General features: G+C 49.8%; 9 protein-coding genes across 9 annotated transcripts; 3 read left to right on the plus strand and 6 right to left on the minus strand.

Annotated features, from left to right (window-relative positions):
- Positions 1-378: 378 nt before the first annotated feature.
- Positions 379-5,456, minus strand: M438DRAFT_338469 (FAD/NAD(P)-binding domain-containing protein; the record flags this gene model as incomplete). Its single annotated transcript, XM_029904124.1, has 3 exons — positions 379-976; positions 1,023-1,716; positions 4,721-5,456. The coding sequence occupies 3 exons, from the start codon at positions 5,454-5,456 to the stop codon at positions 379-381; spliced, it is 2,028 nt and encodes a 675-aa protein (XP_029756974.1).
- Positions 5,457-6,444: 988 nt separating this feature from the next.
- On the minus strand, positions 6,445-7,372 carry M438DRAFT_280763 (uncharacterized protein; the record flags this gene model as incomplete). The annotated part of the gene is made up of 2 exons (XM_029901186.1): positions 6,445-7,168; positions 7,233-7,372. The coding sequence occupies 2 exons, from the start codon at positions 7,370-7,372 to the stop codon at positions 6,445-6,447; spliced, it is 864 nt and encodes a 287-aa protein (XP_029756975.1).
- Positions 7,373-7,784: 412 nt separating this feature from the next.
- M438DRAFT_280717 (uncharacterized protein) lies at positions 7,785-8,531 on the plus strand (the record flags this gene model as incomplete). Its single annotated transcript, XM_029901182.1, has 1 exon — positions 7,785-8,531. The coding sequence occupies one exon, from the start codon at positions 7,785-7,787 to the stop codon at positions 8,529-8,531; it is 747 nt and encodes a 248-aa protein (XP_029756976.1).
- A 309-nt stretch (positions 8,532-8,840) lies between these two features.
- M438DRAFT_377138 (uncharacterized protein) lies at positions 8,841-11,546 on the minus strand (the record flags this gene model as incomplete). The annotated part of the gene is made up of 1 exon (XM_029908710.1): positions 8,841-11,546. One exon carries the CDS (start codon positions 11,544-11,546, stop codon positions 8,841-8,843), a length of 2,706 nt encoding a protein of 901 aa, XP_029756977.1.
- A 911-nt stretch (positions 11,547-12,457) lies between these two features.
- On the minus strand, positions 12,458-15,046 carry M438DRAFT_348464 (uncharacterized protein). Its single transcript, XM_029906151.1, has one exon. The coding sequence runs from the start codon at positions 14,700-14,702 to the stop codon at positions 12,492-12,494; it is 2,211 nt and encodes a 736-aa protein (XP_029756978.1). The 5' UTR covers positions 14,703-15,046; the 3' UTR covers positions 12,458-12,491.
- Positions 15,047-15,376: 330 nt separating this feature from the next.
- Positions 15,377-16,363, plus strand: M438DRAFT_240474 (uncharacterized protein; the record flags this gene model as incomplete). Its single annotated transcript, XM_029899524.1, has 1 exon — positions 15,377-16,363. A coding segment is annotated over one exon (987 nt), but the record flags the coding sequence as incomplete, so codon positions are not given.
- Positions 16,364-16,715: 352 nt separating this feature from the next.
- On the minus strand, positions 16,716-17,880 carry M438DRAFT_102451 (uncharacterized protein). The gene has a single exon (XM_029898640.1). The coding sequence runs from the start codon at positions 17,778-17,780 to the stop codon at positions 16,785-16,787; it is 996 nt and encodes a 331-aa protein (XP_029756980.1). The 5' UTR covers positions 17,781-17,880; the 3' UTR covers positions 16,716-16,784.
- Positions 17,881-18,973: 1,093 nt separating this feature from the next.
- M438DRAFT_338474 (uncharacterized protein) lies at positions 18,974-20,014 on the plus strand (the record flags this gene model as incomplete). Its single annotated transcript, XM_029904125.1, has 2 exons — positions 18,974-19,171; positions 19,232-20,014. 2 exons carry the CDS (start codon positions 18,974-18,976, stop codon positions 20,012-20,014), a joined length of 981 nt encoding a protein of 326 aa, XP_029756981.1.
- A 639-nt stretch (positions 20,015-20,653) lies between these two features.
- Positions 20,654-22,688, minus strand: M438DRAFT_102513 (uncharacterized protein). Its single transcript, XM_029898641.1, has one exon. The coding sequence runs from the start codon at positions 22,588-22,590 to the stop codon at positions 20,860-20,862; it is 1,731 nt and encodes a 576-aa protein (XP_029756982.1). The 5' UTR covers positions 22,591-22,688; the 3' UTR covers positions 20,654-20,859.
- Between the last annotated feature and the right edge of the window lie 781 nt (positions 22,689-23,469).

A 23,469-nucleotide genomic window follows, 5' to 3' on the forward strand; every position in this document is an offset into this window, starting at 1 on the left:
GAAAGTTGAAAGTCTGAGCAGATGAGAGCACACGCCAAGGCATCAGCGTCGTACTTGTTCACATTCTGTGTCGCACCTAACAAATACTATGCGCACGTGTGGTCCTGCAGCATGTGAAACATCAAGATATTTGTGGATAAGTTCGATTGATGAGATTCACGCAAAAAAACTATCAGCATTACACCGAGATTGAAATCAAGCTGATGCCAGCTGGGCGACCCTGATCTCGTTTCTCGAGGGCAATGGGAGGAACAATTTGATTTTCCAATTCATCGCAGGAACAGAGAGTTGAAGTGGACGACTGGAAAGCGGCGCCGACCTCTACGACAGTGTCTTTGATGAGCGGGACTTTTTTCAAGAAGACGCAATGAGCAGAAGTCAAGACCGCGTCAACCATCGCACCAAGCTCAACATTCCCTGTCTCAACAGCAACAGGGCATACACGAGAACACTCTTGATCAACTTCCAACCGCCATACTGCGAAAAGGTGCCAACGACAACACTTAGCTGTCTCGTCTTCGCTGCATACCCCAGCACATTCCTTTCCCAATGTTTCATACTCATCTCACCCTTCAACACTTTTTGCAATTCGAGACAGTCATAAGCAGCTTGATTTGCGGACAGGGCGATATGCGGCCGAAACAGAGCCAATGCGTCACCGACCAGGATCACTTTGCCGTTCATGAATGTTGCTCGATCACAAGTATTATCGCTCACGGCTGCAACGAAGGGCTGAGATGTCTTCTCCACAAGTTCGATGAAAGGCGCAGGAAAGTTCGCTTGAGCAAACTTAACCTGCTGTTCCCAAACTTCAGGTCGGAGCATGCCTGGCTGGAGAGTTGAGCGGTGCGTTTGTCCAGATATGTCAGTCATGACAATGCGGAACTCAGAATTTTCGGGGCAGTTGTGGTACCAGACGAAGTTCAAAATGCGATTTCCTAGCTCGAGACTTCCATCATGGCCGGGGATGGCGTAGCTGAGTCTTGTCAGTATTTCACATCAGTAGGTGAGCCGATACCCACACAAGGATGTAATTCTTCGGCATCTTGAAGATCGTAAAATTGTTCTTCAGGACGTCCCTGGTCGCTTGGGTAATCTCGGACTCCAACACACCACCTCGCCATGCCAGATACCCTGCGTAGGGTCGCTCTTCTCTTTCCGAAGGCGGATGAAAGATACGTCTGATGGCAGAATATGAAACATCGGCTCCAATGACCAGATCTGCCTGAACAGTCTTGATTTCTTCAGTGGCGACATCTCTGTACTGGACCTGAACTTGACTCCCATCCTCTGTCAATCCCAAGACCCGCTTCCCAAGATCATACTTTGCACTGCCAGCTTCGCTAGCCAACTCTAGGGGAGCAGGACAATGCTTACTCACCAACCCGTCAAAGTTCGCCCTCAGCCGATAGTACAACATAGTCCAGCTCGTCTGCTTCATTGGAAACTTGACAAAACGCCCATAGTCGCTCTTCTGGTTGATAAACTGCATTCCAGGGCAGTCTACAGAATACGGGTCGTGTTTGTAGAGATCGAATTCGGACAGGAACTTCTGAGCTTCAGGCCCGGCACGAATGCCTGCTGCCTGACCGTGCCGAAAGTTTTCGGTAGATCGTTCCAGGATGTGAACATGATGGCCGAGGCGTGAGAGCATTATACCGTGCATGAGGCCCGCGATGGAACCGCCTACCTGGTTCTTGTTATGACGGGACAAGTCTAAGATGTGGTCAACTCACGATTACGACATTGAGCGATAGTTTTTCTTGCATCGTTGATGTTGAAGATTATGATTGCATTCAAACTGCTGTCCGAGAAGTAGATTGCCGTCGCTTGACTATAAGTCTACGCTGCATCTCGGAATGCTCGCCCGAGTATCTCGTACGAGGATCCTTCGAAGGAATGCCGACCAATCGGAGGAATGCCGGCCGCATCTTTTCAATATATCAGTATCATACTCCTTACATCGGACATTAGATGGCTTGCTGCGCCTCGACAAGGCAGTCACTGCATCTATACCAGCTACGAGTAGATGGACAGATTTCGCCTCAATTTGTCTTGCTTCAAACTGACGCACCCCTCCCATGAGGGATAAAATCTTCGACTTCTATAAAACTTCATCCCTTGGGAGATTTCAAAAAGTAAAACAATCTTGGGCGAGCTCAAGTATCTCTACAAGATTAGCCCCAGCACCAGTAGCGGAGTGAATCATCTTCAGCTAGATCTACTGGCACCATCGGGACGAGCTACATTTACTCCTATTACCTACAAGCTTAACTACCGCAACTCTTGCTTCATTTATTCGAGAGTATAGAATTGTCTAGAGTGTAGGATAGGAAAAGCAAGATAGGTATAAGCATGGGCGAAGAGAGGAAACGACCGGGTCAGTAACACCGCTACAGTATGAGGCTTCTCTCCGTATGGCCCGACTTCTTCGAAGGTCGGGAGGCGAGCAAGGTGACCGCAAAGACAGAAACGCAGACCTGGTTACTTTACACTTCTCGGTTTAATTATGAGATTAGTAGAAGCTTTGCCTACACTGTCTTCTGCTATAGCGTTACAGACATGGATTTCTGGAACTAGCTTGTTGTATGTAGAAGTGACAAATGCGGGAAAGGGAACTCTTATTAACATCCGCATAGATATGTTTTTATGAATGTAGAAGTAGAGACGGAGTACAGAGTCTCCGCTTGATCGCACTTGAAGATGCAAAGACGAGGTGTGACCATCTTTTGACTCTGCTGTTATTTATGTGTATATATTCTGTTGGCGGATACATGGTAAGAAGCTAACTCTCCTCTTCATCGACTTCTGTCGTTGAAGTATATAAGCTCTCTTGTCGATCTCGCCTTCTCCTTCTCCCTTCATGTCACATCATTAAAGAGCATGGTCATGATGTCGCACAGGATTTGAAGATTAGACCGCTGCTGGAGCGATCAACAGACGTTCAAAGTTGGTGAATGTGTGGCAGTACAGGAGAGGGAGATGCAAGAGGTTAAGCAGGTCCGTGATACTTAAGTCAGCATATAGCATCTCTACTGGTTTGCCCGACGAAAGAAATCAGTCACAGACCTGTTGACCTTATTCCCGCAGTAGAAACTCTTGGAACCATGTCAAGAATATGATCTTTCCGCCACTCGAAGCATCTCCATATATATCTCCAAAAAAGCTATGGTAGTGTGTTGAATTCTTTCATTGTGATTGTCTGTAAAGGGATCAGAATTGGAAGATATACGAATTCCACTACATGCAGTTTCGCGGCTACCCACAACACACTCACCCAGAAAGTTGTTCTATGACGGCTGCAAAGTGCACAAGACATCACTCGAACACTTGCGCAATGAACGGTTTTAAGCTACAACCTAGTAAATATTCTCCTCACCTTTTCCACCAAAGCCCTGACGTCGTCTCGTTTCCTCGAAAACCTGCATCACATGTTTCTCAAGCTGCAGAGTGTTGACTTCACCTAAGAAAGACGACGAGAAGACAACAAAGGAATAATCAGGTCTGTGATACTTAGGGAACATAATCTCATGTTACCATCTCACGAGCTCGACATCCATTAGACCTAGACAAGTGATCTTGAAATGTTGCAGATGAAGACAGAGGCACTGACCTGTTGGTTTCGTCTCTTGATCTTTTGCCGACGCTCGTCATCACAAGCGTGCTCTACATATTCCTCCACTAGAATACGTAAGATTACACCCGAGATTACTTTACTAGAGAGGAGACCATGTTCTGGGGTATTTATGCAATATCTCTACCACAATAAGAGCTAATGTCCAATGCGAGGATAGTGGGAGAAGAATACGTTGGGCTTGAGGGAGCAGCGAGGGACAGTCCGTTAGATCTTCCAGAGATATCAACTACAATTTGCTTTCCGAGAGATTGATATAGGATACTAAGTTACCGGTGCCTTCTGTGTATATACAACCCATTCGATCTTAATCTATCAAGCAACATCGGGAGGCGAAATTGCCAGAAACAAGAAAAACTCCACAGATGCCAGATTTATACATCTTGAGTATGTGTCATACACGCAAGAAGCGCGAAGTATAAAGCAAAGCTATAGTAAGAGGGGCTTCGGGTCTGTGAGCCATCTACAAACATCCCCTTCTCCTTGCTCAACTGTCTGTCCGAGAACATCGGCTCGAATGTTGCAGCTGAAACTTGACAATGTCAGAAAGAGTTCACGGACCTGCTGCCTTTTGCTTCTGCAGGCAAGAAGATTCAAGGTAGAGTCAGAACAGGATTTTGATATGACACACTAGCGAGACCAATGACACGGCTAAGGGCCTAAGAATCTTGACTGTGTACCTTTAATATGAGTTTTTAAGTCGTGTATTCAAGGAAGCATAACATCGAAGCGGCAGCGTAGAGGTGATAAAGTGCTCGTCGAGATGGCACAGAAGGCGAGAGTCGCTGCAATTGACAATCGATGAAGGAATGAACTGTATCACACTCTAAACACATCAACATAACAAACGCAGAAACCCAACCAGACATCTATTCTGAAAGCCCCAAAGCCAACACGCTCAAATGACCCGATTACCATCTCCATCCCACCCAGCCGTAACCACAACCACAAGATCATCCACCGCCTCCGCAACCCTCCCCAAAGCCCCCGACCTCTCCAACCCTGACATAAGAAACCTGCCCCCCAGCTTGCCACCCCGATTCCACACCCCCATCCTCCAACACACCCACGCGAAGTCCGCCACACTATCAACCTCCTGCTGCAGATGATACGCTCCAAACCACAACGCCGGCAGCCAAATCATCCAATGCCCGTTTCCAAACCCTCTGAACCATTCCACGCCATGGGTGTCGAATAACCATTTCGCCGTCACCACTTGTGCGAGCTCGGAAATTGCAGTTGCTGCTGCGCCGAGGGATTTGGTCCAGCTGCCGTAGCCGGTGAGATAGTATATTGGGTTCAAGAGGTTCCAAGATAGCGGGACACCCCTGGGATGGCGGGCGATAAAGGCGAGGATTTGGCGGAACAGGGTAGTGAGGATTGTGGTTGCGGACATGGCGATGCGGAGTTTATGGATCCTCAAAGCCATGAGATCTTTGCCTGTAAACAAGGGTTGCAGAAAAAGCACCTTCTTGCAAATCGGACATGTGTTTTTCCCCGAGTCGATCCATTCCAGCAAACACGAATTGCAATACACATGACCACAAACCAATTTCGTCGGTTTGTTGTCTTTACTCAATTCTTCCCAGCAAGTGGGACAATGTTCGCCAATATGCGGAGTGGGATCATCCAGTGGTTTCAAAGCCGCCAGATATGGGATTTTGGTGGGTAAGAGTAGGACTTCTGGATCAGGTTGTTCGGAAGGGAATAAGTGGTTCCAGATGACGACCAAAGTGAAGACGGCGGCGGCGTAGGGTGGGTATTTGAATAGTGGCGCTGCGAGGGTGATGGCGATAAGTAGTGTCTGGAGGAATTGTCGCATGATTTTGTGGTCTCTTGAGAGTTGTGTGATGATGATGAAGTAGGCACGATTGCCCGTGTTTATACTGGGAATAAAGTTGATGATTAAGGTTGTACACGCCGAGGAAACAGCGGAGGATGCGGGGGCACTGTTGCATCCTTCCGAAGTTTCGACGAAGCAATAGAACAATGTTTTTCGAAAGGCATAACCAATAGCGTGAAGGCCGTTGTGCTGTATATGTTATGTAGATCAGGGATTCGAGTTGGATCGTCGTTCATCAGCATGATTGGTTTGTATCGTTTGCATTCTGAGGTTATTGGCGATACGTGAACTTATTCTTGACAATCCTCAAGATCATCTTCGGGTAGAGCGGCCACCGCGAAGCGCAGATGAACCATCACTCTGACGACCATCTATCAAGAGTCAACTGTTTCGGCCGATCGTCCAAACTGACATTCTGAAAGTTGCTAATAGTAATCTTCCGAAAAGTGTGTCGAAAATATTGCTTTGATTGCTGGTATGATATGCTGTCGTGACAAAGGAAAATTGTATGTACGTTTGTTTCGTTATAAAGTCGTAATAGAGATCGGACGAAGAAGCTCCGAGATAAGAGGGCTGGTATGTTTACCGGCTGAAAGTCCTGATACGTTTGATGACTTATTGGCCATGATGGTAGCATTAGAATACTCAGGACCAAGAACCCTGTCTGCCAATTTGAACACAACGCGCGAGACTGTGCACGAGACCGATTTGCCTTAGCATGCTATATCTGGTCTGCGCAAACTGACAAGTCTCACAATGTGATCATCCAGATATGTCATCATGATGAGCTCGGAAATGAGGATGGCAGCGGCGATATCGCTGGTCCTTTGTTGGTGTTGGCGCGGCTTCGTGGCATGTTGTATGCTGAGCCGTCGATGGCCATCGGTTAGTTGCGGAGTGAAGCCGGCTTCTCCTCCGGGGACATCTCGTATCTTGTCATGCTGATGATGATGATGATGATAACCGTTCAGTCGAATTGCTCATGCTGTTTGTGCAGTGCCTTGCGCATCTCCGTGTTTCCAATACATCCGAAACCAAAGGCAGGGAGAATACGGAAGCATCGCACAATAGTCGTAGACAACAATCCGGAGCGGGTAGTATCGGCAATCCTCTGCATCCAAGGCACATGATGCTGTCTAGTCGTCAGATCCAAACCAAGCAAATGCAGCGGAGTAGCAACAATCTGCGTCAGAGCAGGTACAGATAGCTGGGAGATGGTCTGAGGGTGGAGTGCCAAGTTGTCCGGGATAGCCGCTGCTAGCCGAGGCGCGAAGGTAAATGATCCGAAGAGCGTCAACGCGTCACGTACGAGCCAGACTGTTGTTGCTGAACGCGAGGGTCGGAGTTTGGGCATGGGTACGGTTGCTGTTGCTGTGGCTGCTGCTGTGTTTGCAACGCGGGAGGGTATGCGGGCGAACATTTGAGCAAAGCGGACGTCCTTCCATACACCGAGAGGGACGTTGACTAAGAAGGCAGAAGCTCCGACAATAGTGCCCACATGCTCCGGGGTAAGTCTCTCAGAGATGGTCTCGGCAACATTGGCGACTCCATAGGTTCCAGCATACAGCGACCAGACGATACCGAAAGGTAGTGATAGCATAAATTGACGAGGCGACTTTACCAGAGACCAGGCTTGATGGCGCAGACTTCGTAGCAACGGTTGGTTTGATGAAGCCTTCTCAACAATTGCTCTGCAGGGTACATGTCCACATCAGTTCTGGCCGACTCAATGATAACGAGATGGCCTTGACTGACCTGTCGATGATGGTAACTGTAGGTGCTACAAGAGTGGCAGAAACAGCAGCAGCAGCCATGTCTCCGGCCAGTAGTTCCCATATCCGAGTGCTTCTGGTGAAGATAAACGATGGCGGCTCTCTGTGTGCTTGGTGTTGCATGTCCATGTTCATGTTGAGGTGAGATGTTCAGGAAAGTATGTGAATGAAACGTGGTGAGAGTGGCAGGTCAAGAAAGAACGACTCGACCTGTTATCTCGTTCGCGAGTCAAGGCATTTTTCTCCTGACACATCGGTTGATGTTTGGGCATTATTCAGGGAGAGCTCGGTTTGCTGCGGCATTGTTTTTGTTGGAAATTAGAGCTGCGCACCGCAGCACCGCTGTGCCTGGGGTTGAGCTTTTAGGGGCGTTGGCTGGGCCATGTAGGCGCCCTTTCCAGTCTAGCTCCCGCTTCTGCATCTTATCTGATTGTCTGATGCTTGGCATGTTTGATGTTTTGCTTTCGCCGGCCGACCGTGTCCGAAAGACATCCGTCGTCGTTCCCCCCATCTTCGCAGCTTGTTGCGACACGCAATGCTGTCCTTCATCAGCACACTGTCACGCTCGCTCCGAATATGTCGACCGTCATCAGCAGCACAACCTTTTGTATGGCTCGTTCGCTCAACCTACTCGACAAGCCAACATGACCCGGCCCAAGAAGCCGCTCATCAGCAATCGCTCGCTGACGAAGTAGCTGCCAAGAAAGCCGCAAAGGCTGCATATGCTCGACAGCGCTGGGCCACAGACCCTGAATATCGCCAGAAACAGATCGAATGTATGAAAAGATATAAGAGAAGTCCAGCCACCAGATGGAAGACTCTGAAATACTGCAAAGAATACAACGAGGGCAGACGAGAATCGGTCATACAGAGAGTCCGCGAGAGTAGGCGGACCAATCTTGTCCTCCGACGTTCAAATGCCCTTCAGGAAATAATCGACAAGGGCAGTCGATGGACCAAAGAAGGTTGGACTTGGAGGACTCACGCTCCGGCCCCTAGTTCTGATCGGGTCGAGCATTGTTGTACAAGCTGTGAGAAGCTCCGGTACAGGAAGCTCTGGTGGAAAGAGCACAACTCGGATCAATACATGTGCAACAGCTGTTTCGCCAACCATTTCGACCTCGTAGTACCTGAGAATGTCATGGGGAAAATGCCCCTGCTCTTCACCTCGCCTACCCATCCTCCACCCCCTCCTGATCTGGACGAGCATAAATCCGAGGAAGAGGGGCGAACAAATCAAGAGAAGAAGGAGTCAAACGGGGAAGACAAGACGACAGGATGATGGCGGACGGGAGGAACAATCGTGTTTCGAGAGACACGAGCGCTGGACACACATCTATCACCAGTACTACGCAACCGGACAATACCATAACAAGCATCGAGTCAAACACACACGTAGGTAGTCACCAAGACAGAAAAGGAATTTCAAAGCAACAAATCAGAATCGTAAAGGAGCGACAGGGAGGGTATTATGACGACAGGTAAAACAAAAAAGAAAGAAAACGCAAGTGCAAAAGAGAAACCCAAAGAAAGAGACCAATTTCAACCATGCTCCATCCACATTCACATCCACCATGCTTGCCTCTCCCCCTCACTTCCTAGCCACACCCATCAAACAACCAAATCCACTTCCCATTCTTCCACCCTCTTCAAGCACACCACAAACCTGCTCCAACATTTGAGCTTCACTCTGCAATCCACCCATCTCCCTAGCCAGTTTGTAAACCCACTGTTCCCACATCCTGGCTCCGAGTAGACCAGTAACAGGAGCCACAGCCTCAGTACTGCCGGTGAACGCAGGAGGATAGTAAGCAGGCTTGCCATCAGGACCCAACAGTGCATTTCCCTCTGCATCTCTGATTTGAACTTGATGGTGAATCGTGCCTGTAGATTTAGGCATGCTCTTACCACGAGAGGGGAGTTTGGCAGAACCGGGGAGGGATGGCAAAGGCTTGGTAGGTGCTTCTGGGGCGGAGAGTTTGCCTGCATCAGTCCAGATGGGGCAGACATCAGACATTCCCAGGAACATCCACATGCGCTTGATGGAGTGGAATCCGGCGTGGGAAAGACGGGTTTGGAAGTGCTTTGTGGGTTCGCGCTCGTAACCACGTTGTTGGAGCTTATGTCCAAACTCTGCGTTCATCACTTGGCCCCAAGAGCCAGAGGAAACATTGATGAGGAGGGCGTCGAGGAGGCAGAAGTCGAGATAACCTTTGGGTTTGAGAACACGATGGAGTTCGGTGAGCGTCAAGGCGATCTCGTCGGTCTTGAGGAGCGAGTGCAGGCTACGTGCTGAGATGAGATCGAAAGTGTTGTCGGCGAAAGGGAGAGCGAATGGCTTTTCCAGCTCGATGGCAGTATGGTTGCCAGGGCCGGTGAGGATGTCGCGGGTGCCGAGGTAAGCAGTGCATACTTTGGTGTTGGGGTGATCGGTTGCGATCTTCCAGCCCCAGTCGCAGTTGGGCTTGCCGCCAAAGTCAAGGATTTCGGCCGAGGTAATGCTCTTGATGTGAGCTTCTACCTCCTTGACGAGAAGGCCCTTGCGGATGTAGGAGAGGGCTTCGAGTTCCCAGGTTGCGAGGGTGACTTGCTCGAGGGCTTGACGCTCGCGCTCGACAGCTGCGATGGTCTCTCTTGTCTCGTCATCTTCAGGGCTGGGAGCAGGAAGCATGGTCGAGATTGGGCGAGTTGAGGTAGGACGTCTAGGCTGAGAGATCTCGTACTCATCGGCGAGCGCTCTGCAGTAAGCGGCTGAGAAGTTGCGGCGCTGAGTGTGAGTTGACTCCAGGCGCGTCTGGCGATGGATGAAGACGTCGTTGGACTGAGTGCGCTCCATGGTTGAGTTGAAACCGTCAAGGAAGATGGTGTCGGTATCAGTCAAGGTGTTGACATTGTCGGCCGGGGCAGTGACAGAAGAAAGCCCAGGATAAGGCGCAGAGAAGCCAGTGCTCATCGACGTGCTCGGCGAGCTAGCCTCAGGCGCAAACCTGACGGACTTCTTCGACGGACTGCAGTCGGCAGAGACCGTGACGGCGGGCGAATTGGCCATCTTGGGAGTCGATGGTACCATCTCTTTAACGACAACCTTGGGAAGCATGGTGAACTGATCGTCTAACCAACCCTTTGTGCGTTCAAAGTGCGCCAACGCTGATTGTTTTAGTTTCTCCTGATACTCTTCGTTGTACTCGGAAGGAGCTTGACATACGTCGGTGATTTCTGCAATTTCAACTTCCCGATCAATGGGAGAAAAGACGTCTTTGATGGCCGTTGGTGGTCCGCGATTTGTCGGTGAAAGCGCAGTGACAATTGTTGTGCGTTGCTCACTTGAATAGGCCGCGCGCCATGGAACGCCGTAGAAGTTTTCTGCAACGCTTGTTGATGGTTCTGGCGTGCGAATTGCCCAAGTTTGCGCCGCCACTGGAGCCAAAGATGAGAAAAAACCGCCTGGAGATGGTACACTCAAAGCAGATACTGGATCTTGGTATTGCGGCTCATCGGGATTGACAGAAAGAAGTGCAAAGTCAAGACGGACTGGCGTACTCTTGATAATCTCCTTCATCTCATGAGCAGCTTCTTCAGGGACCTCGATGACTCTTTCGACAATCTCATTCTGTGCCTCTTCCGGACTGAGCTGGTGCAACGTCTCAAATGCATCAGGATGCAGTTGACATGGTGGCTCCCACTCATTGACAATCTCCTCGCGAGAAGACAAGTCGGGCGTAGAAGGACAACTGGAAAGGGCAAGCTCCTCCGAAGTCAAGCTTCCGTCCAGAGAAGGAGTTGAAGTGCCACTAGGTACTCGGAATCTTTGAGCTTGCCATACCGAGAAAGCCGATGGAGAAGCAAGTTTAGAAGCAGGCGACAAACCAATGGCGTGCGAAGGTTGTGGCTTGTGGATAGACGGCCATTGACTAGGAGAAGGTATGACAAGAGAGGGGTACCTGCTACGTTCTTTGTCGACGACATGCTTCTTGACAGATGCAGAAAGCTTCAAAGGTACCTCTTCGCCCTCGCTGTCTGTGAGGTCGTAGAGACTGTCAAAGCTCGAATTGGAACTGCGATGACTCCACATCGACGAGACTACAGATGTGGCATCTGTCGCCGGTGTGATGGTAGCAGCCAATCCGCGTGGGGTGGGCATGTCATCCGACATAGGTGAGGTAATCATAAGCTTTGAAGGATAATGATACGGAGGTATGTTGACTTGAAGCTCGTCTTCAATCAAGGTAACTCTAGCCTCCCTCCGAACCTGCGGAGGTGGCTGATAGACCGTTGTCGGTAGAACGTATGTCGCCATTATTAAGTATGTATCGCGTTTTTGTTGATCTTCGTCTCTGATATGTTGCTGGTTTTTCGAGTTCGCCTTGTATAATCGTTTGTTGCTAGTATGAATATATTGAGTCCGGCCAGCGGATGTGAAATTAAGGTAGAGAGGAAAAAGAAAGAAAAATGGAAACAAAAACTGCAAAGGTACGAAGGAACACACAAAACGCAAGAACAAACTGAGAGAAAGGTCTGGGAATGGGTCTCACAGTGCTTAAGTTACTCTACCTTGGCGCTTAATCGAGGCAGTGGACCTTTGTGGCTGCCACAAGAATGGTTTCGGATGCAGTATGAGCAAGCACCAGCACTATCGCATGCCTGTATCCGGGTTCCAAGAAACTATTGGGTCTGGGTATGTGAAGCCTGGGCGGTCAGGATGGACTCGTGGTTGGCTTCCGGATGAAGGTCTGCATCGTCTTGCAGCGTCTATTGGAAGTGGCGGTCATGCTACAGGTGGCCAGCAAGGTCCCGGCATAGCACTCGCATCGAGACTGCTCGTGGTTGGTCGAATATTCGCCCGAGATATGCAGCGCTACGTGGGCGCTTACAGAGCGAACCACTGATTAGCATGCTGTCACACACGAGTGCTCCGAAGCATCACTCTGCTACTCGTAAAATCTCAGCAACGGCTCCAAAATTTGAGCATCGAGATGCTTCGTTGCTCTCCGTACGAATATGTTATTTTGTCGACGAGCAAAGGAGATTAAGAAGGTCAGGAGCGATGGAGAATCTTTTTCGGCAATGCGATGACGCTGCCCCATCAGCTCGGTCAAATCGAGCAACCGCCGAACACCAGCATCAATCAAACACTTGGAAAAGGTATATATTATGCACGCGATCTTCAAGCATGGTATGCTAGGAAGATCATCGAAGTATAGTTCATCATTTCCGATGCGACTCGACATTCGATTCAAACTATCTAACAATTCATCATTTTGACTCTAAGCCATGAACGCGATGTACCCAGATCCCACATCTCTGGTCTGAGTCTCACTACAGCCTCTTTTTGAAGTACCTCACGTCCGTCTTGATCGAACATCGAACTACATAGAACCGCTCGCAGCATACCCCCTTCTGTGCCGGTCATTAATAAAGTGTTCGGAGGTCTTCGAGCTTGGACCAGTGAAACTTCTTTGGTTGCCATGCATATCAACGTAAACAGCGTGTGTCCTGGGCACAAAGGCGGGTGATATGCTTCATCGACTGAGTTCGATGGCATTGACGTGCGTCGTAGAAGTGGTGATATCGGTGATACAGGTGACGCGGGACCATGGCCTGGTTCGGTAGGCGAGATCCACTCCGGATCACTGCCGAATGCACGAGCGACATACAGCTCTTTCGTCCATCGCCTGATATTGAAAGATTCAAGCCAAGTCGGATCGGCTTCGTGGTATTGAGTGGCCAAAGGTGAGGATGATACCGCGTAGGTCAAACTATCGTTGGAGATCCCGAAGATCAACTTCTCCAGCTGCGGCAATGGCAGTGTACCTTCAATCAGCACCAAACCTTCTTCTGGAACTCTCTTCTCTACCGGTTCTGGGGCAGAGGTGGCTATCAGGGTCGATGTGCCAGCAAGAAGGGTGTACACTGTGTTCGCTCGCCAGCCACTGTAAACCCATACCAGGCCGAAAAGAAGAAGATCAAGAAGCAGCAAAGCTGGAAAGAGAATTGGGCGAAGCTCATTGAACCTTGCACGGGTCTGATCAGGTAGTCTTTGATGGAGAATCGGTAGTGTGCGACAGTCGTTGAGGTAGATCACGCCATCGAGATCGTCGACGCCCACTATCTCGCCAAGTGGTCTGACATCCCAAAGATGTGTACCGAATTGATCTTTGCTGAGAAGACCTCGGAATGCGGTTTTGTCGTCTTTCGCAGGATATGAATAGCTCGACAGCATGCGCTCTAGTACGTACTCATTCTCACCAGTTAGTGACAGCAGCTTTGCCATGGCTTGGAACAAGGTGTCTTCTGCATTGACAGTGATTTTGCGACGCAATAGTCCCATCAGAGCGTATGCAATATCAGCTTGGGTGAAGTTGGAAGAATCCTGCCTGCTGAGAGCGGCGATCGCTGCAATGACCATCTCAATGTGGCTCAGCTCGATGTGGTTTTCGAAGTATTCGGCCAAGATACGAGCCGGATAATGGCGCTCATCATTTTCGAATGGCCGCCAGAATTCGTATGTCATCTCAATACGATCGAGATCAGTCCTCGTGAATCCAGTCTCCATGGTCGTCCAGATACGCAGCCTACCCTTAGCGAGCATACCTTCTGGCAATGTCCACAGCCGTCGGGCCCATTCTCGTTTGTGGAAGGAGTGCTCGCTCGGAAGCATAATCGCGACATGATGAGCATTGCGCACGATATCAGCCATGCCGTAGACATCGCTCGAAGGACTTTCTCCTAAGATCTCATCTGCTACACATTGGACATCCAGCCAATATGCTTTGAGTCCAGCTTCTAGAGTTGCATGCCGGGCCATCTTTTTGATTGACGCCAATGCCTCTCTCCTGGGCTTGTTTCTGTCGTACTTGAAAGACGCCCAGTGCCAGCTGATGAAGACATATTCAGTAGTTGGCGGAGGGTCCTTGGCCAATATCCAGCTCTTATCGGCGTACATGACAAGACGCCGAGGTAGAACGAGTCTGGTGGCTTCAAAAAGGTCCTTCACGCCGGAAGATGTCATCTTAGTCTCGGCAGTCGTATTTGTCTTCTTGCGTTTCTGGTCCAACTCGTTCCTGGCATATCGGAGACTTCGCGACGAAAATTTGGAAGGTTGCTCATCAAGATCAGTTGAGAAATTGTGTAATTCTCGTGTCAGCATAAGGAGCTGTAGAGGCACAAGTACAATGCTGAGTCGGAGCACAGTCGTGAGCCAGAGTGACGACCATCGCCGATGGTTTGTGGGTCTGCGAGTTTTTGAAGAACATAAAACCCAGTCTATCACAGAGATTGGAAGTCGAGACACTGGTTCGAGCATGATACGAGTCCACGAAGTATGCGTACTGTGATCAAGAACATCTCGAGTCGCTTGTACCACCAAGGTTTCGTCAGCTGTCAAAGTGGCAGATGTCGGTTGTTTTGACCAGTCTCCGTCATGGTGTATGGCCCCTGAGCTCCGAGTGTTCATTGTATAGCAGTTTCATAGTATCTGACCAGTATTGCTGTTGAGCGAAGGCAGAAACCAGCATATCCCTGGTGTAAAAAAGATAAGTACTGCAAAGTGGCAGGTCAACCCATCAAATGACCAAACTCGCGGTGAAAGACGCTACTGTGCCCTCAAGAGACGGATCGTCACCTAAATTGAGAAGCCCGCCTTCTTGTTTGCTATGGCGCATCCTTCTGTCGCTGATAGGCTCGCTTTCCAGCCTTGGGCAGGAACACGTCCCACCAGCGACTGGCTTTCATGTGCGCGTGACATGGCAGAGCGCAAACATGAACATTACATCCATAGGATCCCACGGTTGAGCTGGCACCCATATATCGATGAGAAAGTCAGAACAACAAGCAAGAAACATCGAACTGTCGAGTGTCTCTTCGCGAACTCGGACAAAACATTTTCCGGTCGCGACCCCAACTTCTTGCTGCACTTTCAAGCCACGCTTTGCATCCTGCACACCACCTCGCCGTCCGGCCAGCAGTTAATCTATTTAGGTGAGTAAGCTGCAGCTCCTTCAGCTGGCGTGCAAATTATCTCTCCACGGTCTCCTATATGAACGATGGTATATGCTATCGGTAAGTACAGAGTATGTTCCTCCCTCTTTTCTTGCCGCCATCGCGATGTTTTTCCTAAACAAATTCTCCGACTTCGAAATCGATGTCGTCGGTTTTCTCGCCATACTAGGAGAGGGCTCTATCGGTGCAAATGCGCATATCATCACATTCACTAAGTGGTGTTTGATTCCACGACTTTTGCCAGCGCCTCAAGTATTACTGCCGGCGCAACGACCAGAGAATCTCAAGGTCAAGGAAGCCTATGTCACAGCAGTGGAATCTGGAAATATTTCGGCATGTATCAACCACGTCGCACATGTCTTGATCGACGCCGAGGATATTCAAAGGAACGAGACTCGGTGTGTTCGGATTGTCAGAAATCCTGAGCATCCGGACAGACCTATTCGACCCAAAAGACTGAGTCCACTTCTGGCTGTGAATTTGCTTGGCTGTGGTTGTTCTGTCGGTCTTTTCGTCGCTTCGGTGGTGCTTAATGACGGCATGTCCATGCTTGCAACGTTATGTTTATCCTTTCTGTCGACCTTGACAGGTGTCGCGAACCACTGGGATCTCGTTGCCAAAGATCCGGCAATACAGCCAAAGCCCGACGAAGTGCTACCAAGAGGAGATTTGGTAGTGCGATATCCCAACGGATCGTTCTTGGTCGTCAAATGCAACGAGCAGGTCGCAAGAGAACTCTATTTCACTCGCGAAGATATAAGATACACCATGGTGCAAAGACGAGGCATCTACCGAACTATCTCGCTTACCGGTACACTTCTCTTAATGCTCGGAGTCATTTTCCTGGCCAATGCTACAAAGGCTCTCCAATTAGCCTGGGCCGTCATCTACGTTCTCCTAAACGCTGCATACTGGTCATTCGCCGCCCTACCAAAACGCTACCACTGGGACCTTGACCGCTACAAGGTCACAGAAATCGGTATCGAGCGACCAAACTTCAACGACAATCGCTTCACAGATGCTCTATTCAAAGCTGTCCTGTTTGCGCAAGGAGCAGACTGGGCCAGGATCGGTGAAGCAGCTGCTCCTAGAACCAAAATATGGGATGATTGGCTAGATCTGGCAGAAGTTGAAGCTCTGTCATGTGGCGAGTTAAAGTCCGGCGAGTACCAAGACCTAAAGTGGCCCAATCGTGTTGAATTTTCGGGAGAGATACAGCCATTTCCGAAAAACTGGCAGCCGCATCCCGCCTGGAAAGCTTTGTATGACAAGTCTCGGGCGAACAATGAGGTCTTGGTTGAGAAGCAGAATGCGAACCTGGGTAGATGCGGTTCAGATGTATCTTTTTCTGCAGAGGCCGGCGCTGTCTCTGCTGAGAAGGTTTATGTTTCTGATTGAACGAAAAGACTCGAGCTCAGAGTTAGAATTTAGATTGTTGCAATCCTTTTCTTCGTTGCGACTGTTTACAACAGTTGGGCATGCCTCCTGTTTTGCACTCCCAAAGGTCATGAAAGTTGACAGCGGATCTTAGTTCTCTCTATCCCTTCCGACTCCCTTGGAATCTTGTTTTCAGCTGGGTTTGGGTAGTGCAATCCTCAAAGGCCTTGGGCAGACCTCCATCCGGATCTTTGAAGAAACACCTTGGACATCTGTGCAACCCTGTACTTCCCGAATCAGTACTTTCCGTTCTGCCTTTGACCTGCTTCAAGAACCACAACTTGAAGCCTCCGCGCCTTGGGTATTCGCAGCCTCCACATTGGTGTTCCACTTTGATCGGATAGAGCACCGGCTTGTACAATCCCCAATCCATCACTTCTCTGGCCGCAGGATCCCTCCTGATCCATCTACATACGGTGTCTCTCTGTACGTATGACGGGTCCTCTTTTCTGACCGACTTCCTACGTAGTCTGGTGCGCTCGTTATGTGCCGCCCGCCAAGCGGGATCTTTCATCATTGCCGTTTGATATCGTCGGTTACTGTCAAGTACGCTCCCACGAAACTTCGGATTATGGTGATATGAGCGATATTTATATTCCCTCATCTTTTCGCGTCTCGAGCTGATATATTCGGGATCGTTCTTCTCCGCGTGAGAAAGACTTCTCTCTGCTGCTCCCTTCTTTTCGCGGGACTCGGAATCGTTGACATAGCGTTCTTGAAAGTTTGTGCGCCGAGCCTCGCGTTCTGCGACCGCGTTATGTTCATTGGTCTGAGCTTCAGCAATCTGAAGGGATTCCTCTCGCGGAGCAGAGTCAATCGCCGAGTTCCAGGTAACGCGATAGGTAGAAAATTGACGGGAGCTGTTGGGCTTCTTCTGCGATGGTATCCGTGATTGACCTGACAGACTTGGAGTGGTCGGTACTGGCGTAGCTTGTTGGCTCTCGAGCTCTTTCTTTCTTGCGGCGACCTCTTTGATGGTTTCGCAGCCTTCATAGCCTTCAGGCAGCCCGTTCGAGGTTTTCAAGTAACATGCATGGCACTTGTATGTGGGATCTGGAGTATGCTGGTGTGCAACCCACCAGATTCTGCGACCCATGTTTCTGGTGTAGTCGCAATCTTGACATTTGTGCTCGAATCTGGTAGTATATAGTACCGGCCGAAACTCCTTCCAAGGCAATTCCTCTCGGAATCATGTACGGCTGTGGATCCAGGTATATATCAAGGGCCCTCGTGGATAGTAAGGACTGTCCCTTTTTGCCCTACTAGGAGGTTCTTCGCGGAGTCTGAGCTTAGCCTTCAATGCCTCCATCCGCCAATTGGGATTGCAGGCAAACTTGCGCTTGTGAAGCAGGCGTCTTTTGTCCCTAAGATAATTCGGATCGATCTCAAGCATCCGCGAGTGCCAAACTCTGTTTCGCTCAAGCTTCCGCTCCCGGAATTCAGGATCTTCAGCATACTTCTGCTTGTGCCGTTCAGCGCTTGTCCTGGACGACTTGGGGCGTACATTGACAGTAATGCTAGGCTGTTCATGGTCCTGCGACGGCGCATCTCCATCACTTTTGCTTGCAAATGACCGAAAGAGATCAACTTTGCTTCTGGCCGATTTTGACGGAAGGTTGTTCATTGTCCATGATGTGAGATGTGTCGTGTTCGGACTGATGCAGAAGCCTGAAGTTATGGAGGAAATGATTGCTCTTTTGAGCGGTAGTGCTAACATGACTGGGTGTTAACAGCAGCTTTCGATCTTGGTATGAGAGCAGTCACGCGCAAGCCTGCGACCGTGAAACGATGGTGTACGGAGTATTGCGAAAACAATGAACTTGATGAAGCATGTCCCAGACAAAAAGCGGCGGCTGAGCCTCGGTAAGAGATGATCGAGCTTAACCTCGATTCCGCGACGAGCGATGATTGATAATGTTAATTAACCATTATTTCCCCACAACCACTTGGGTCAGCAAACCGTCTCCTGGTCGGCTTTGTCAGAGCTTCACCAGTTCCTCGCGCCTTCGCCGCAATAAACATGTAATCCCCAAGACAAATACAGACTAAGTCCCTCTCTTCCTTCCAAATACAATATTCTATGTTTCTCCGTCGCTCTTTCCTTTTCTCTTTATCCCGTCTTTCATATAAGAACAGTGCGTCGCCGTTTCCATGAGACTTCTCATCTCCATTTTAATCTGCCTAGCTGCAATTGTCTATCACCAACGATTGAACATCCTACCATACCTGAGCTCGAAGAATATCATCACCACTACTACTTCGACACCGCAAGCGACTACCAACACAACAATGCCTGCTGCACAGAGCACTTTCAAGGGTCTCCCTGTCATTCCTCCCAATGACCCTTCGTTGACGGCTACCACTACCACTCCTCGCGCTATTCGCAAGGTCTTCGAGGCTATAGACCAGGCTGAGGGCGCGGGTGCAAGAGTCAGAAGATCGGTCGGAACGAGAGAGTTGAAGAACTTCACACCCTTCCTTATGCTTGTGAGTATACTACCCCCATCTATGGCCACCTGGGATATGTGCTGACATGTTTGTGCGTAGGATCACTTCACCATTGCGCCTGGTGCCGGTTTCCCCGACCACCCCCACCGCGGACAAGAGACCATCACCTACCTCCTCTCTGGAGCCGTGGACCACGAGGACTTCGCTGGCAACGCCGGAACCATCTACGCCGGAGACTTGCAATTCATGACGGCCGGTCGTGGTATCGTGCATGCCGAAATGCCTGCGCAAAACCCCGACGGCTCAGCCAACATCGGAATGCAACTCTGGGTCGATCTCCCCGCCCACCTCAAAGACTGCGAACCCCGCTACCGCGACCTACGCGGCTCCGAAATCCCCGTCGCCAACTCGCCCGACAAGAAAGTCAATGTCAAGGTTATCTCAGGTCGCGCGTACGGCGTGGATTCATTGCAAGAGTTGGCTTATACACCTGTGTGGTTGTTGGACGTCACGGTACAACCTGGAGGTACATTCGACGCACCGCTCCCACACAAGTGGAATGCATTCATCTACACATTGAGTGGAAGTATCGTATTGGCTGGCCCTCAGTCGAGCAAGACTATCCCTCAATACCATAATGCCGTTCTCGAACAAAGCGGCGACAGCATCGTTGCTAGCGTTCCTGCTTCTGCGGAGAAGGAGAGCAGATTCATCTTGGTCGCTGGAATGCCTTTGGATCAGCCTATCGTGCAATATGGACCATTTGTCCAGACCAGCACTGAGGGTATCTACAAGGCTATGGCCGACTACCAGGGCTATGCCAATGGATTCGAAAGAGCAGAGAACTGGGAAAGCGAGATTGGAAAGACCATGGTACACTAGATTGGACAAGGTGTTGCATAACATTTGGCGTTTGCTTGGAGTAATGTAGCATTTGAAATCCTGAGACTTTCCTTTCCTCTTGCCATTTCCATCTCCCAAGCATTCGAGAGATAATTTCACGAATGACTACTCATTGTCGTCGTTTCTGGAGCCTTGTTCCGAAGGGTATGACTACTTTCTTAGCCCCTGGCTTTTCAGACGCTGCAGGGCTCTAGACTTGCACTCGGCAACCATACAGATGTTCCATCAATGGCCACAAACAGCAGACAATGCTACCGTCTTCAACTATCTTTGAACCATATCCCTTAGGATCAAACCATTTTACATCACGTGATACCCATCCAGTCGCAGTGGTTTAGTGGTAAAATTCGTGCTTGCCATGCACGAGCCCCGTGTTCGATTCACGGCTGCGACAATTTGTTTGCATTTTGATCCGTTTTTGTGTGGTCTCTACCTCCTGCCTTGCGTCGAAATCGTTTGTTTTTGGCGAAAGGAAGGGACGAGAGTTATGGGATTGCATCTTTTCGAGGATGAAAGGGTTTGAAAGTTTTTTTGGGGGGATGATATAGTGGAAGCGAGCAGGAGTAGAGAAATAAGGGGCAGAAGCTGAAGCTGAAGAGCAACGCGGGCTGACGCGGGCTAAGAATATGAGTTTATTGTATTGCAATCTGTGGTTTTTCTGTATGCTTGATATTGCGTACGCATTAGATCTGACTGTTATTCTGTGGATGTGACCAATCCAGTCGATATCTCCAAGGCGGTTTCTTGTATTTCCGAAGACGGGAGCCCAACGTAGAGACGATCCCCAATCCCCAATCCATCTCTTTCTTCCCCATCCTACCACATCAAACAAATCCACCCCCATAATAAACACTCGCACTCCTCTTCCCCACCCCCATCTCTTCCTCCATCCCACTCCCCCCACCCACATCCCCCCATCCAACTCCCAACCCCCCTCCAGCAACAACAGCTTCACCCACGCCAACACTCCACCTCCTGACCGCCCTCCCCGACCTCGCGACACCCTGCTGCAACCCCTGCTGCAATGACTTGCCGGAAATCCTTCGCACGCGCTCTTTCACGGGTACTTGTGAGGCCTTTATATCGCCGCTGCTTATGGCGAGGTGCAGGCGGGACGTCAGTGTTGAGTGGAAGGTGGAGATTGCAGACGGCGTGGAGAGTGAAGTATATGCCGTAAGTGGTTTTGAAGAAACACGACGGCTTTGGATTTGACGGGCATGGATGCGAGGGGGTGTGTGTGAGTATTCGATTTTTGGCTTCGGGTGTGATGTTGGTGCTGCTGTTGCGAGTTTGAGGGGTTTGGGTGGGTAGGAAGAGGGAGGGGAGAAGAAAGGGTTGGAAGTGTTGGAGATGGAAGAGAAGGTCGGAACCCCCAGGACGGTTTCGTTTGTGGTTTGGTGGCGTTTTGAGGTTATGGGTTGTTGCGAGGGGGATGAAGAGAGAAGTTGAGGTCGAGATAGAGGGATGGTGGGAGGGGGTCTTATGGTGCTTCTGCGACGGTAGGTTTGGTTTGTGAGGTTTAGACGGAGAGATTGGACGCTCGAGTCTGAAGAAGAAGAGAACCAAGAGATTGGTTGAGGGCGACGTTGTGCTGATGGTGCTGCCAGGTTCTGCGATGTCGAAGCTTCAAGAACTGGCTCTGCGATCTTCTTCGGAGACACTTGCCCCTCATCCAGCGCGTCGATATGCTGTTGCCGCGAAGCAAAAGTGTGCAGTTGCAAAGAACTGTGCGGCGGGGCCGAAGTACCCGTATGCCTGATCAAAGGTCTCGCATCCAATCTCACCCCATCCACAGTCCTGGGAACCTCTCTTTCCTTGTGCTTTGCTCTTTCCTGCTCTTCAACCATCCATCCGGTATCATGTACAACCTCATCCAACGAGATATAAGTACTCTGCGCCAGACTCTGCTCGGCGGTCTGCGGCTCAGTCTGCACCTGCGTTTTCCACTGCTGCAGGTTTCTATTGGCCACTGTCCTCTGCAACGGCACGCCGACCTCGAAACTCAATGTCGAGCCAGAGTTATCCGAATGCAGAAGTCCACTGGTCGAGTCCGCAGAGGCTCCGGTATCCATACTTCCAGTGGGACTGATCTGTTCGGAAATCGTAGCATCATCACCAGTCTTCCGCGCAGCATGAGAAAAGTACCGTCCGATATCCTCTGGCTCGGTGGCTTCAACAGTGAAATTGTCAATAGCAGCTGCAATCCGTCCATCCTGATCCGAGCTCGTCCCATCACTCTCATTTTCCTCGTCACCCCCAACCTCAAACCCAGAAATCGCTGGCGGGAATTGGAAATCGGGAAGTTTACTATCGCAAGGACTGACGACTTCATCTTCGGAGAAAGACTGTCTACCCGTTGACCCAGGAGATCTGTCCGTATCATAATCAGAGGGCAAGAGTTTTCCTTCAGGGTCTGAATAGCCGCTCTTCTTGTCGTCTCCAGAGTCTAGGTTCGGAGGTGAGAGCAGGCTGTCGATACGCGTCTTGCGGTATTTGTTGCGGAAATTGTCCCAGACCGATGAGAGTCGTCTAGTCCGACTGAGTGGTGCAGACATGTCTCGGTATGGAAGAAAAGAGAAGAACAAACGAAAAAAAGCAGACGCTCGCAAAGACAGAATAATCAAAGGAGAAGAAAAGAGATTTTCCTCGCTGACGACGAGGGCTGTTGAGTATCGGGGATTGTATCAAGAAAGACAATGTCAGATGAGAGAAAGAAAGAGGCGACAATTCTGCATCGCTCTTCCTCTTAAATGTTGTATCCAAGGTCGCATTTTTGCCAGTCCCTACCGGTATCGCAGCATGCGCACCGTCAATTTGAGTTGAACAGAACCAAAACCGATCACATCATCTGTCTCTTATCTAGTCAGTTCCAAAGATCATCTGTAACTTGGCTATGTCTTTGCTCAAGACCATGCATACCTAAATTCGGCTTTTGCTGCTAGCATACTCAAGCTTCACCGTGCCAAGCAGCATAACAATCATCTCGATTGCATGATGGTAAACTTTTGCGCACGTTGAACGTGCACTTGACTTTGAGGGGGTGGAGGTGGATCGAGTGAGAGTTCTTGGATTGGTCTACATACCTCCGAAGTGGAGTTTAAGAAGGAAAGGCAATTTGTGTGGAGTGAGGAAACGGGGCAAACCTTGAGTTTTGTCTCAAGTTGTTACATGTCCCCGCTTGAAGCCATGATCCAACCAACGCCGAGATAACGCAAGCAAAGAGGTACGTAAAGAGAAAAGAGCAAAGTGTGTAGCAACAGCAACCTCCTCTTTTTTATCGCCTCTTTTCTTGTTTGTGTCAACATGTTTTTGCGACCTCTCTTGAGGTCCGTCCATCCAAATTATTATGTGTCTTCGTGTCCGTCGTGAAAGCACAATTGTGTGCAGGTATATGGAAAAAGAAAAGGGGAAAACTCAACACGTCAAAAGCGTGG

Source organism: Aureobasidium pullulans (genome assembly GCF_000721785.1).
Source record: "Aureobasidium pullulans EXF-150 unplaced genomic scaffold scaffold_22, whole genome shotgun sequence".
NCBI classification, from domain to species: Eukaryota; Fungi; Ascomycota; class Dothideomycetes; order Dothideales; family Saccotheciaceae; genus Aureobasidium; species Aureobasidium pullulans.